Source organism: Microtus oregoni, unplaced genomic scaffold (genome assembly GCF_018167655.1).
Source record: "Microtus oregoni isolate MIOR12 unplaced genomic scaffold, Mior012 000047F_ref0000412, whole genome shotgun sequence".
NCBI lineage: Eukaryota > Metazoa > Chordata > Mammalia > Rodentia > Cricetidae > Microtus > Microtus oregoni.
Genome location: NW_024543221.1, coordinates 4,337,286 through 4,348,727, shown reverse-complemented (window position 1 = coordinate 4,348,727; position 11,442 = coordinate 4,337,286). Strand labels below are relative to the sequence as shown.

The window sequence follows — 11,442 nt, the reverse complement described above, 5'->3', positions numbered from 1 at the left end:
CCACGCTGTTATAGACCCGAGGTAATGGCCAACCTTGTACTCAGACCTCCGAAATCGGGGATCATAACAATCCTTCCCTCTCGTAGGCTGCGTATCTTAAGTCCTTTGTGACAGCTGACTGATCACTACATAATCTCTGGGCATAGCGGCCCTAGGAGACATCTTAAGGAGTGAGATGGTGCCGTCCGGTGACCAGCACAGGCTAGCACAGGCCTGTTGAGGTGACTCCGGGATCAGTGCAGTCCTGCCGCAGTCTGGGTGAGTTTCTGAGGTGGGAAGGACTTCTAAGGAGGCTCAGACTTTCCTGGAAAACATGGCTGTGGAAAACACTGTGGGTGTGTATGTGGGATGGAGTTAGGGGCCGGCCTCAATTAACGAAAGCCTCAGTTCCAGCGGCCTCGCATTCCTTCAGGCATTCCTTCGGGCATGCCTTTGTGTGTTGGTCCCTGATGGCCGGCCGCATCACGGAATCCACACCCTGAGCAGCTTGAAACAGTGCAAACATGTTGCTGCGTGGTCTGTTTCTGTGCTCAGTGCTTCCATGGAAGACTCCTTGCAGAGTCTGGGAGGAGACATTTACTTCCTGACCTCGGTCAACTTCCAGGAGCCTCAGGAGACCCTTAGCCTGTGGCCTCTTCTGGGCTCCCCCATCACTCCATCTTCTTCTCTGACCCTGACGCTGGTCCCTTTGATAAAACCCAAGTAAATAATCTGGGACCGTCTGGGTCTCAAACCCCCAAGCCTACAAAGACCCTCCCGCCAATTGCTGATGTTTGGATCTCACCCATCCCCCCAAAGCTCTCTTGGTGAGGGTTTTGTGTTTAGCCTATGGCAAACTGAGGAAGTAGCAGCGAGAAGTTTTACTGGATGGGAAGAAGTTGGGTCACTGCAGGGCACATCCCTGAGGTGCCTGTCCCCTTTAGCCAAAGGCAGTTCTCCGCAGTTGCCGTGTGTAATTTTCTTTTTTAAGTCTAAAGTGTGTTTTCAGAATAAAAAGATGCTCTTTGCTTCTTTCTCCTTGGTGACCACAAGGTGAACAGGATTCTCGAATTGCTGGATGTTAGTGTGATATTCTCCCTCACCACAGGCCCAAAGCAATGAGGCCTCGAGACCATGAACTAAAACCTTTAAAATATGAGTCTAAATAAATCTCCTCCCTCTAAATGGACCTCAGGAATTTTGTCACAGCAATAGAAAGCTGACAAAGCAGTCAGGCTCTGGGGATAAGGCCACAGATACCCTCCAGGCTGGGGATAGGCCACAGATACCCTCCAGGCTGGGGATAGGCCATGGATACCCTCCAGGCTATGATTTTCTGCCTATTAGACTCTCTATCTGGCTCTTAATGCAAAGTGATTCCAACTCCACTCTGCCCTTCCGAGTACAGCGCAGACACCTTGGTTACTACTAACCCTGGGTTTCCTTTAGTCTGGAAAGCCATGGAGCTCACTTACCAGCACATAAAAGGCCCTCAGTGAAATACCACTGCCTCCTATCTCCAGCAGCTAGCAACCTTTCTCCTTCCCTGGCCCATCGTGTGTGGGTCAGAGTTCCCCAGAGGACAGCTGTCCATATGAGCTCAATGGACAGGCAGACAGATCTTCAGGGAGATACAGACTTATTCTCAGGGGTTAGTTCCCATGGCCACAAAGACTAAGAAGCCCTAAGATCTGAAGTGAACTGGCTAGAAAAGGGGAGAGCAGAGCGGGTAAATTTGATCAAGCTGAAGAAGCAGGGTTTAAGGTCTACACCTAGTCTAAGTCCACAGGCTTGAACCCAGCAATGATGGCAGATCCTTCCCTCCCTCCCCCTTTGGGAACCATTTGTCTAGATCAGTGGTTTTCAATTGTGGGCCAGGACCCTTTGGAGGCAATATCCTGCATACCGGATATTTACATTATGATTCATAACAGTAGCACAATTACAGTTATGAAGTAGCAGTGGAAATAATTTTATGGTTGGGGTAAACACAGCATGAGGAACTGTACAAAACGGTCAAAGCATTATGAAGGCTGAGAGTCACTGCTGTATAGGAAGTTGCCTTCAGAGACACCTTGATCAGGACTCCAGGCCCATTGCCCATGGTTTTTTTTTTTGGGGGGGGGGGGTTTACCTTCCTGAGTATCAGCTACATCGCCAGCGAGGCAAGTTGATAGCTAACTATATATCAAGTTCAGATACAGAGAGCTGGCAAAAGGAGAACACACTGCCTGTATACTTCCAGCATGATTTTTGAGATCCATCTGGGTCAGATAAAGTCACATATCTACCCTAACTAATAGCTTACCTGGGGTATGGGAAAATTATCATTTGTGTGTGTGTGTGTGTGTGTGTGTGTGTGTGTGTATGTGTGTGGTTGGAGTAGAACAGAACCTGTAAGTGGTACTAGTCTCACAGACACTCACAGAGGAGTGATTGTGCCCAAGATTCTTGGATTAAAAATTGAGCGTTGTTAAGAAGCTGGGTTAGGAGGGAGGAGCGTGGTGGGGGCTCCACAAGTGGAAGCAGCAGGGAAGCAAAGCTGCTTGGTACGGCTGCGAGAACTGTGGGGTAGACAGGCACTCGACCATCTCATTCCATTAGTGCTGTCTATTTCCACTGCTCCGCTGCAGCCAAATTTCCCGTATGCTCACCCTTCAACCATGAGTCCTCAAAGCAGTGGTCCTCAAGGGGCCCAAGTGCCTCGTTTTGCATCAGGGACAGGACACTCTCATGTCTGTGAGTCGGGCTAACATTGACTGACCTTGCAAAAGGCTAGGTTTCCTGATAGAGTGTGGAATCAGACTTTGGAGCCTGTACGACTGAATCTAACCCATGGTGTCTCTGCCAGGTTAACCGTGACTCCTAGGGACCCCTTGCAGGCTAGCCAGCCAGCCTTCCTCAAGGGTCCCCTCTCTGCATGGCTGTGTTCCACTGGCCATCCCCTTCCTCCGCGTTCTTCATCTGGCTTTGCAAGTGAGAAAACCGAGGGGCCAATCATGACCTGGGGTAGGTACAAAGAGACAGTGGTTCACCCCATCTTTATGCGACCACAAAGACTCACATTCTGGGCCTCTCTGTATGTTAGCAACATCTGCCTGGATAAACGTAGTCCCCAGGAGTCCCTGTTTGTCAAAGAAAGTGTCAATCAATACGTGTTTGTGCTTACTCACACAGGGTCAGGGGTAGAGTAGCATCAAATGGCTCCCGCATCGTCACCAGGTTGTTTGAATCTTTTGTCCCCTTGTTTCCAGCCTCCTGGGTGTCCTTATCTCCTTCATGTGCCCAGCACAATAGGGGAGCTATGAATCAGCAGAGACGCGTCCTTTACCGAAGCCAAATAAGGGACTGAGCCCTAAAACCAGCAATAAACCCAACAAGGTTTTATTAATTCAAACAAAGTGTAGTCTGCAGTCGGAGGGTGTCTAGGGCCACATCAGCCCGTATGACTCTCAAAGGAAGAGGAAAGCTGGGCTGCCCACCTCTGTTTATAGGGAACAATTGTTCTCCGGGTCCAAACCACATGTCCATAATAGGGAAGAAGAATGCAGCCCTATCAGGGAGTTTTTATTCTTAGGGCCGGAAAAGAGCAAAAGCTGTTGCTCAGGCCTGCAGTGCGTCGCTTTGGACTTCCCATTTCCCCCCTCCTCTCCTTGGCCCCGGCACCGGCCCCAACCCCTGAGCTTTTGGTCTTGGCTTGCACAAAACAAACAAAAACAAACAAACAAATTTTAAAAATCCCGTAAATCCCATCTTGATGACGGTTGAGGTAAGCAACCAGCACCTTCTTAGGGATGAGGTGAACAGGAAATTACAGGGAACACAGTCAAAATCCCCGCTGTCTGGGCTGCTGAGCTGCTGGCGGGATGGGGGGTGGAGGTGTGAAATGGAGAAGTCAGGAGCCGCCTTTGCGAGATTTCCAGGTCCTGAAGGGGCTCTGATGTCTAGGGTTGGCCTTTAGAGTCCCTGGAACTATAGGTACAACTGAGAGAGATGTGGCAGTCTCGCTTCTGGCTGGGAGGAAGGCAGGTAGTAAGTCTCCTCTTCCTCCCCTGGAGCAGGGGCGGCAGACACACAGCTCTTGACTGCAGCCCTCAGTCTTTCTAGGAGAATGCACAGCAGAGAGCTTCCCTGGGCTCTGGGTGCGAATAGAACAGTGTTTGCTTTGTGTTCTCATTCACTCCCTGCCAAAGCGTCTCCATGGAGCCGAAGGCTATGTTGCTTGCCTCCCCCGGCAAACGTTCCCTGCTCATTCCATGCCCACCGTGGCCAGGAAAGCCACCTCGCAGGACACGGGATCCTCGGAGAGGAAATGGGAATGGTTAGTCAAACACCTTGTAGAGTAGGGCAGTGGACTGAGAAGAATAACCTTGGCATTTGGGAGTAAAAAGAGCTCCCTGCTCGCAGCGGACCAGGCTCATTCCCGCGGACCAGGGGACCAGGCTCATTCCCGCGGACCAGGCTCGTGCCCGCGGACACAGACTTGCAGCTGTCTGCCACAGGCCATCCTTCCCCGAGGTCTTGTCAGTGACAGCTGTCTCAAAGAGGCAGGGCTAGATTTGACATGTGTGAGGTGTGCTTCCAGACTCTTCCTTCTTCCTGCCCTGAGTATGTGACTCTGATCACATTGGCATTCAGGACAATTCTGAAACACAGGCATGTCTCCTGTCCCAATTGTCTATATAGTTTTGTTTTTGTTTTTGTGTTTTTCCTGCCTGAGGATTGAACTTGGGGTGGGATGCATACCCAAGGCAAGTGCTTTTCCACTGAGCCACAGCCCCAACTCTGTCTTACATAGTAAGCAAAGGTGGCATGTAATTGTTTTGTTTTTGAATCAGGGTCTCGCTGTGTAGCCCCAGCTGACTTGGAACTCTCTGTGTAGTCCAGGCCAGCCTTGAACTTGTGGGTGGTGATCTTCCTGCCTCTGCCTGCTAAGTGCTGGGATTATAGGTTGCATCCTTATGTTTGACTCTGTGGAGTGTAATTATAACCAGCCTTTCCTGGTTGCAATATTCACAATGTAGGGCACTTAGAGAGGTACAGGATACTCCCTGAGGATGATGTCGTCTAGTAGTGTAAGTTCAGGTGAAACTCTGCCTCTAACCATGAGACTTTGTTGATAAAATCCAGATCTTTACATATTTCTTTTACAGAGATCTTACTAGAGGCCAGAGGCCAGTACAAAAACTCATGAAGGCATGATGAAAGAACAAATATTATACATGATATATAATAGCCAGCTTTTTCCTCACATAAATACCGGGGAGAAGCAATGTAAAGAGAGGAAGATTTATCTGGACTCTGTCTTAGTGACTGTTCTATTGCTGTGAAGAGATACCATGACCAAGATAGCTCTTGGGCAAGAAAGCATTAATTAGGGGCTTGCTTACAGTATTAGAGGGCTAGTTCATGATCATCACTGCAGGAAGCTGACAGGCATGGCGCTGGAGCAGTCAAACTCATTCTCAGTCAAACGACCACAGGTTCTCGGTTTTAGAAGACTCGGTCCATGGCGGTTGCCACCATAATTCCTGGGCCTGTGTAAAGCAGAGGATTATGGTAGATGAGCATCCTAGCCTAGAGCTGCTCACCTCCAGGTGTGCGAAGAGGAAGGGACCAGGCAAAGCTAATACTCTTCAAAGATCCCGTGACCCACCACCCCTTCCTTCCACAGTTCTAGCACGTACCAACTGTCTGTTCAGATTCTGAATCTGTCAGTAGTTGAGACCACTGATGAGCTCTTCAGATCTGATGTCGTGGACACACCCTCACAGGCACACCCAGGAGTGTGCATCACGTGATGGACTGTATAACAAGGAAGATCTGAGGCATGCTACAACATGGAGTGATCTTGAAAACATGAAGCCAGACACAAAAGGCTGCTTCTTGTTTGAGTTCACTTATATGATATATTTGGAGATAAATCAACACAGACATAACTCAAATGGAGTTATGCCGCCTGTGTGCAAGGATTTGGTCCTCAACTCCACAGGATGAAACAAAAGGAAAATAAAACAAAATAAATAATTTTAAGCTATATGAATTTCACCTTAACTTTTTTTCTTTAGAATAAAAAAAGAAGTTGGGAAGGGCCAGATGGCTCAGTACATAAAGGTGCTTGCTGTCAAGCTGAGGACTTGAGTTCAATTCCCAGGGCCCCTTTGGGGAAAAAAAAAACTAGATTCCTGAGGGTTGCCTCTGATTTTCATACCCTCTCTCTCCCCACCCCCGCCACACACACACAAGGAATAAAATGTAACTAGATAGAGGGAGTCACCTAAACAATAGTGTTTAATCAGGGTGGCTCCCAGTAAGCCCTACCGTTGGTCTCCGAAGCGCTCTTACTCTTCTACCCAGGCCTCCCCTGTACCCCGTAAAGTGTTAACCCTCTTGTGGCCATCATCACTTCTGTCCACATAGGACTTCACCAGGGTCACCCACAGACGTCTGCCTCAGTTTCCAAGTCCAAACCATGATATACATACATGTATATGTATGCATATTACACACACACACACTCACACACGCACTCACACTGCCTCCTACTGATGAGAAGCTAGCCACTCAAGGGACAGTAAATTTTCTTCTTCTTCTTCTTCTTCTTCTTCTTCTTCTTCTTCTTCTTCTTCTTCTTCTTCTTCATCTTCTTCCTCCTCCTCCTCCTCCTCCTCCTCCCCCTTCTTCTTCTCTTCTTCTTCCTCCTTCTCTTCCTCCTCCTACTTCTTCTTTTGATTTTCTTAGACAGGGTTTCCTTGCTCTGTTTCCCTGCCCTAGCTGTCCTGAAACTCACTCTGTAGACTAGGTTGACTTTGAACTCACAGAGATCCTCCTACCTCTGCCTCCCAAGTGCTGGGATTGAAACAATGGTTCCCCACCTTCCTAATGCTGCTACCCCTTAATACAGTCCCTCCTCATGTTGAGGCGACCCAAATATAGGTTTTCAGGACTCAAAAACAGCACTTGTTTGTGTCAATGTCATTACGAGGACACACACTGTAACATTCGGGACTTTTGGATGATGGAATTAGTAATGACAAATTAGCTTCTTTTGCAAATGTTTGCTTGGTATTTTAAAACCACTCCATGGTAAATGTGATTTCCATATGATTTTAATTTTGGTGATGGAACCCAAGGCCTCTGCCTACAGAGCACATATTCTCTCACCAAGCCCTGCAGGTAAACCTATTTATTTACTTTGTGGTTTTGAGACAAAATCTCATTATGTAGCTCTGGTGGCCAGGAACTCACTGTGTAAACCAGACAGGCCCTGAGCTTTTTGACAGACCTTCCTCCTCCTAAATGCTGGAGCTAAAAAATGTGAGACCCTACAGTTGGCTTTGTGTATATAATTCTGTCTATCTATCTATCTGTCTATCTATCTATCTATCTATCTATCTATCCATCTATCTATCCATCCATCTGTCATCTGTCTGTCTGTCTGTCTATCTATCTTATCTATCTAATCTATCATCTCCCTATCTATCTGTCTGTCCATCTGCCTGCCTATCTATCTATATCTATCTATATCTATATCTAACAGGGGTATGAGAAACAATACAATTATCCCAACTTTATTGTAAGAGAACTGGAGACTGAGTATTGAAATCAAGGCAATTTATTTTAAAGCCTTACTAAGTTGGGAATCATCCTAGAGAAAAGTCAAAAACCCCTAAGTGTCAACTCGATTCAAAGCACATATTTTTATATTCCTTATTGCATTTCTCTGCCTCCTGGTCCTCATTGCCTGGGTTTTTTTCAGGAAGATACAATCTTCCCATCATTGCCCTCTCTCCAGATTCCCTATGATATTGGTTCAAGATGAAAAGTCTTACCTAATGTCTGTCCTGGGGCTTGAGATCCCCTCTTCTCTGGATCTGGGCTCAGGCTCATAGAGACTGCCTGTAACTTTTCAACTCTACAATGAGCCTGGACAAGCAGGCACTAGCTGCTCCTGTGAAAGATGGGGCCTAGTGCCTGTGGCTTACCTGTGACTCTCTGATGAACTGTAAGTGCACCTCATACTGAACACGGACCAGAATAATGTATACATTACAGCCCAAGAAGACCACACACTGACTATATAGCCAGGGATGGCCTTGGTTTTGTGATCCTCCTATCTCTGCTTCCCCAGTGCTAGGATTAGAGATCTCCAACACCATGCTCAGTGTTATGTGATGCTGGGGCCCAAATCCTGGAAATCCCTGAGCTCAAGGCAAGCACTCTACCCACTGAGCTCTGCTCTGGTCCTCTTTGTGTAATTTTAAAGAGATGCCAGGTAACGGTAGCTTGCTCAGGGACGACAGACACTGATGAGGAATAATTCATCCAAGGGAACTTGAGCAGTTCATGAAAGAGGATGGCCCTGCCCTTATGAGAGGTAGTGACCTCTCCCGGGACACATAGCATTAGGAGCTGTCACAAAGCGGTGTGGAAGCACGGGGAGGGGGGGGGGCTGTCTCGATGCTACCTGGAGGAATCAGGAAGAATTTTACTGAAGACACCAGCCAAGCCCATGTGTGTTGCAGCCAGTCTCCCTGTTGCTCTGTCCCTCCTGATGTTCCTTCTTGTGACTCTTACATCCTGCTAATGACATTGTTTCTGTGATCTGTGTTGGGCGCTGCTCACCTCCCCATGCACAGACCACCTCAGTGAGGAGCCGAATCTTTGCTAAGGACAGTAGCTCCTGTGCCTGCAGTAACCATGGCATCTTTGATTTTTATTTTGTTATTTTTTTTTTTTATGGGTCACTGAGGCTTTTATTCTACATGTAGAACCGCTGGGGCAGGGGTCTTTCCTGTGGCCACCCTAGAGATTACACTGGGCTCCAGACACTAGCTTGGAAGTGAGGTGACAATGATTCGGACCAGTCACATGATTACAAAGCTGGGGTTCCCAGCAGGGCTCCAGGTGGTCGGGCGGACTGAAGACATCTAAGGAAGCAGTGGCATGGGAGGGGCAAGCACTGGGCCGGCCTTGAGCCGCCTTGGCGACGTCAGGGATGGGGTGTAAGCAGCTGGTGGCTCCAGGGATCTGCATCCACTTTACTTGGCCAGGGGGTTCCTGAAGCACCTGCCGGCAAACTTGGCCTTGCTGCCCAGCTCTTCCTCGATTCTAAGAATCTGGTTGTACTTGGCCAGGCGCTCGGATCGGCAAGGGGCACCAGTCTTGATCTGCCCAGTGCAGAGCCCCACTACCAGGTCAGCGATGAAAGTATCCTCAGTCTCCCCAGAGCGATGGGACACCATGACGCCCCAACCATTGGACTGGGCCAGCTTACACGCCTGCAGAGACTCGGTCACGGAGCCAATCTGGTTCACTTTGAGCAGGAGGCAGTTGCAGGACTTCTCACTGACAGCCTTGGCAATCCTCTTAGGGTTGGTCACTGTGAGATCGTCCCCAACCACCTGGATGCCTGAGCTAGCTGTGAACTTCTTCCAGGCTTCCCAGTCATCCTGGTCAAAGGGGTCCTCGATGGACACCACTGGATACTCCCGGATGAAGGACTTGTACAGGTCAGCCAGCTGGTCAGGGGTGATGTACCTGCTGGCGTCATCAGGAGACTTGAAGTCCAGGTCATACTTCCCAGACCTGAAGAACTCAGAAGCGGCCACGTCCATGCCGATGACAACCTGTTCAGTGTAGCCAGCCTTTCCAATTGCATTCTTCAGCAGCTCCAGAGCTTCTTTGTTCTCCAGGATGTTAGGCGCAAACCCGCCCTCGTCACCCACATTGGTGGCATCCTTCCCATATTTCTCCTTGATGACATTCTTCAGGTTGTGATAAACCTCTGCCCCAATGCGCATGGCTTCGCGGAAACTGGACGCCCCCACAGGGAGGATCATGAACTCCTGCATGGCGAGCTTGTTGCCAGCGTGAGACCCGCCGTTGATCACATTGAAAGCTGGGACTGGCAGGATGACTTCAGCGTTGCCAGCCAAGTCAGCGATGTGGCGGTAGAGGGGCACCCCCTTTTCTGCAGCACCAGCTTTGCAGACAGCCAGGGACACTCCCAGGATGGCATTGGCACCGAATTTGGATTTATTCTCGGTGCCGTCCATCTCGATCATCAGCTTGTCGATCTTCTCCTGCTCCACCACATTCAGTTTCTTGCTAACCAGAGCAGGTGCAATAGTTTTATTGATGTGCTCAACAGCCTTTGAGACACCCTTCCCCAAGTAGCGGGTCTTATCGTTGTCACGGAGTTCCAGGGCCTCATAGATGCCAGTGGAGGCACCGCTGGGCACGGCAGCCCGGAAGAGACCTTTTGCGGTGTAGAGATCAACCTCAACAGTGGGATTCCCACGGGAGTCAAAGATCTCTCGGGCGTGGACCTTGAGAATAGACATGGCTTGTTTCTGGCAGTCGGCGTGCCGTAGAGGAAGAGCGCAGAGGTTCCTGCACACACCCTGGAGAGCGTTCAGGCTATTTTGTTATTTTTTGAGACATGGTCTCACTATGTGGTCCTAGCAGTCCTGGAACTCACTCTGTAGACCAGGCTGACCTCAAATTCACAAAGATCTGCCTGTTCTGCTTCCTGATTGCTGCGATTGGAGGTGTGCACCACTGAGCACAGCTAGCATGGCATCTTTTAAAAGGTGATATCATTTTAAGTTACAAACCTGTGGTGATTTGTATGAGAACCACCCCCTCCTGCTGCTGCGGGCTTATATATTTAAGTGGTTGCTAACTAGTTGGTGGAACTGTTTGGGAAGTATTGGGAGGCGTGTGGCCTTGTTCAAGAAGGTGTGTCACTGGGCCTTGTGGTTTCAAAAGATTCCTGTGATTCCCAGTGCTCTCTGTGCCTGGGGTTGAGAATGAAGATGTGAGCTCTCAGATGGTCATTAAATCCACCATCATGGGCTCTAACCTTCTGAAACCATAAGTCACAGTACACATTTTCTTTTATAAGTTGCCTTGGTCATGTGTTTTATTACAGCAACAGAAAAGTAACTGAGGCAAAACCCTTCCCTAAAAACAAAAACAAAATCCACTTTGTGTGAGTTATGTGGCAAATATATTCAATGCAAGGATAATCATAAATGTAGAATTTATGGTAGAATTAAATAGAGCCCAGCTTTCACAGTCCCCCTTTTTCTTCTGCTTAAAACAATATAAAATCATTGTATTGTCTTTAAATATGCAAATGGCATTGCTGTATGTAAAGTGTGGTTTTAAAATTAAAAATAAGCAAATAAAATTAAAAGGTGATGTCAGCCAGGAGTGTTGGCACACACCTGCAATCCCAGCACTGGATCACTGAAGTAGAAGACTGGAGTTTGAGGCCAGCCTGGGCTATGTAACAAGACTGCTTCAAAACAGAAGGCATGTTATTGATGGTTATGGCTTCATATATCGAATCCACTGGGACTATCATGGCTGTGTCACGATAGTCCTTACTACTTGATTTAAAATGTTTACAATGCATCCTTAACAGAGTCACTGCTGTAAACTGGGGGTGGTGAC

The 11,442-nt window shown here is 48.4% G+C and overlaps 1 protein-coding gene across 1 annotated transcript; it reads right to left on the bottom strand.

Moving 5' to 3' along the window:
• Window positions 1-8,706: 8,706 nt before the first annotated feature.
• On the bottom strand, window positions 8,707-10,395 carry LOC121435941 (alpha-enolase). Its single transcript, XM_041635520.1, has one exon. The coding sequence runs from the start codon at window positions 10,323-10,325 to the stop codon at window positions 9,021-9,023; it is 1,305 nt and encodes a 434-aa protein (XP_041491454.1). The 5' UTR covers window positions 10,326-10,395; the 3' UTR covers window positions 8,707-9,020.
• Window positions 10,396-11,442: the final 1,047 nt, after the last annotated feature.

What these genes read in the sequence shown, in the direction of transcription:
- LOC121435941 (XM_041635520.1), bottom strand. Translation starts at nt 10,325, where the DNA reads ATGTCTATTCTCAAGGTCCACGCCCGAGAGATCTTTGACTCCCGTGGG.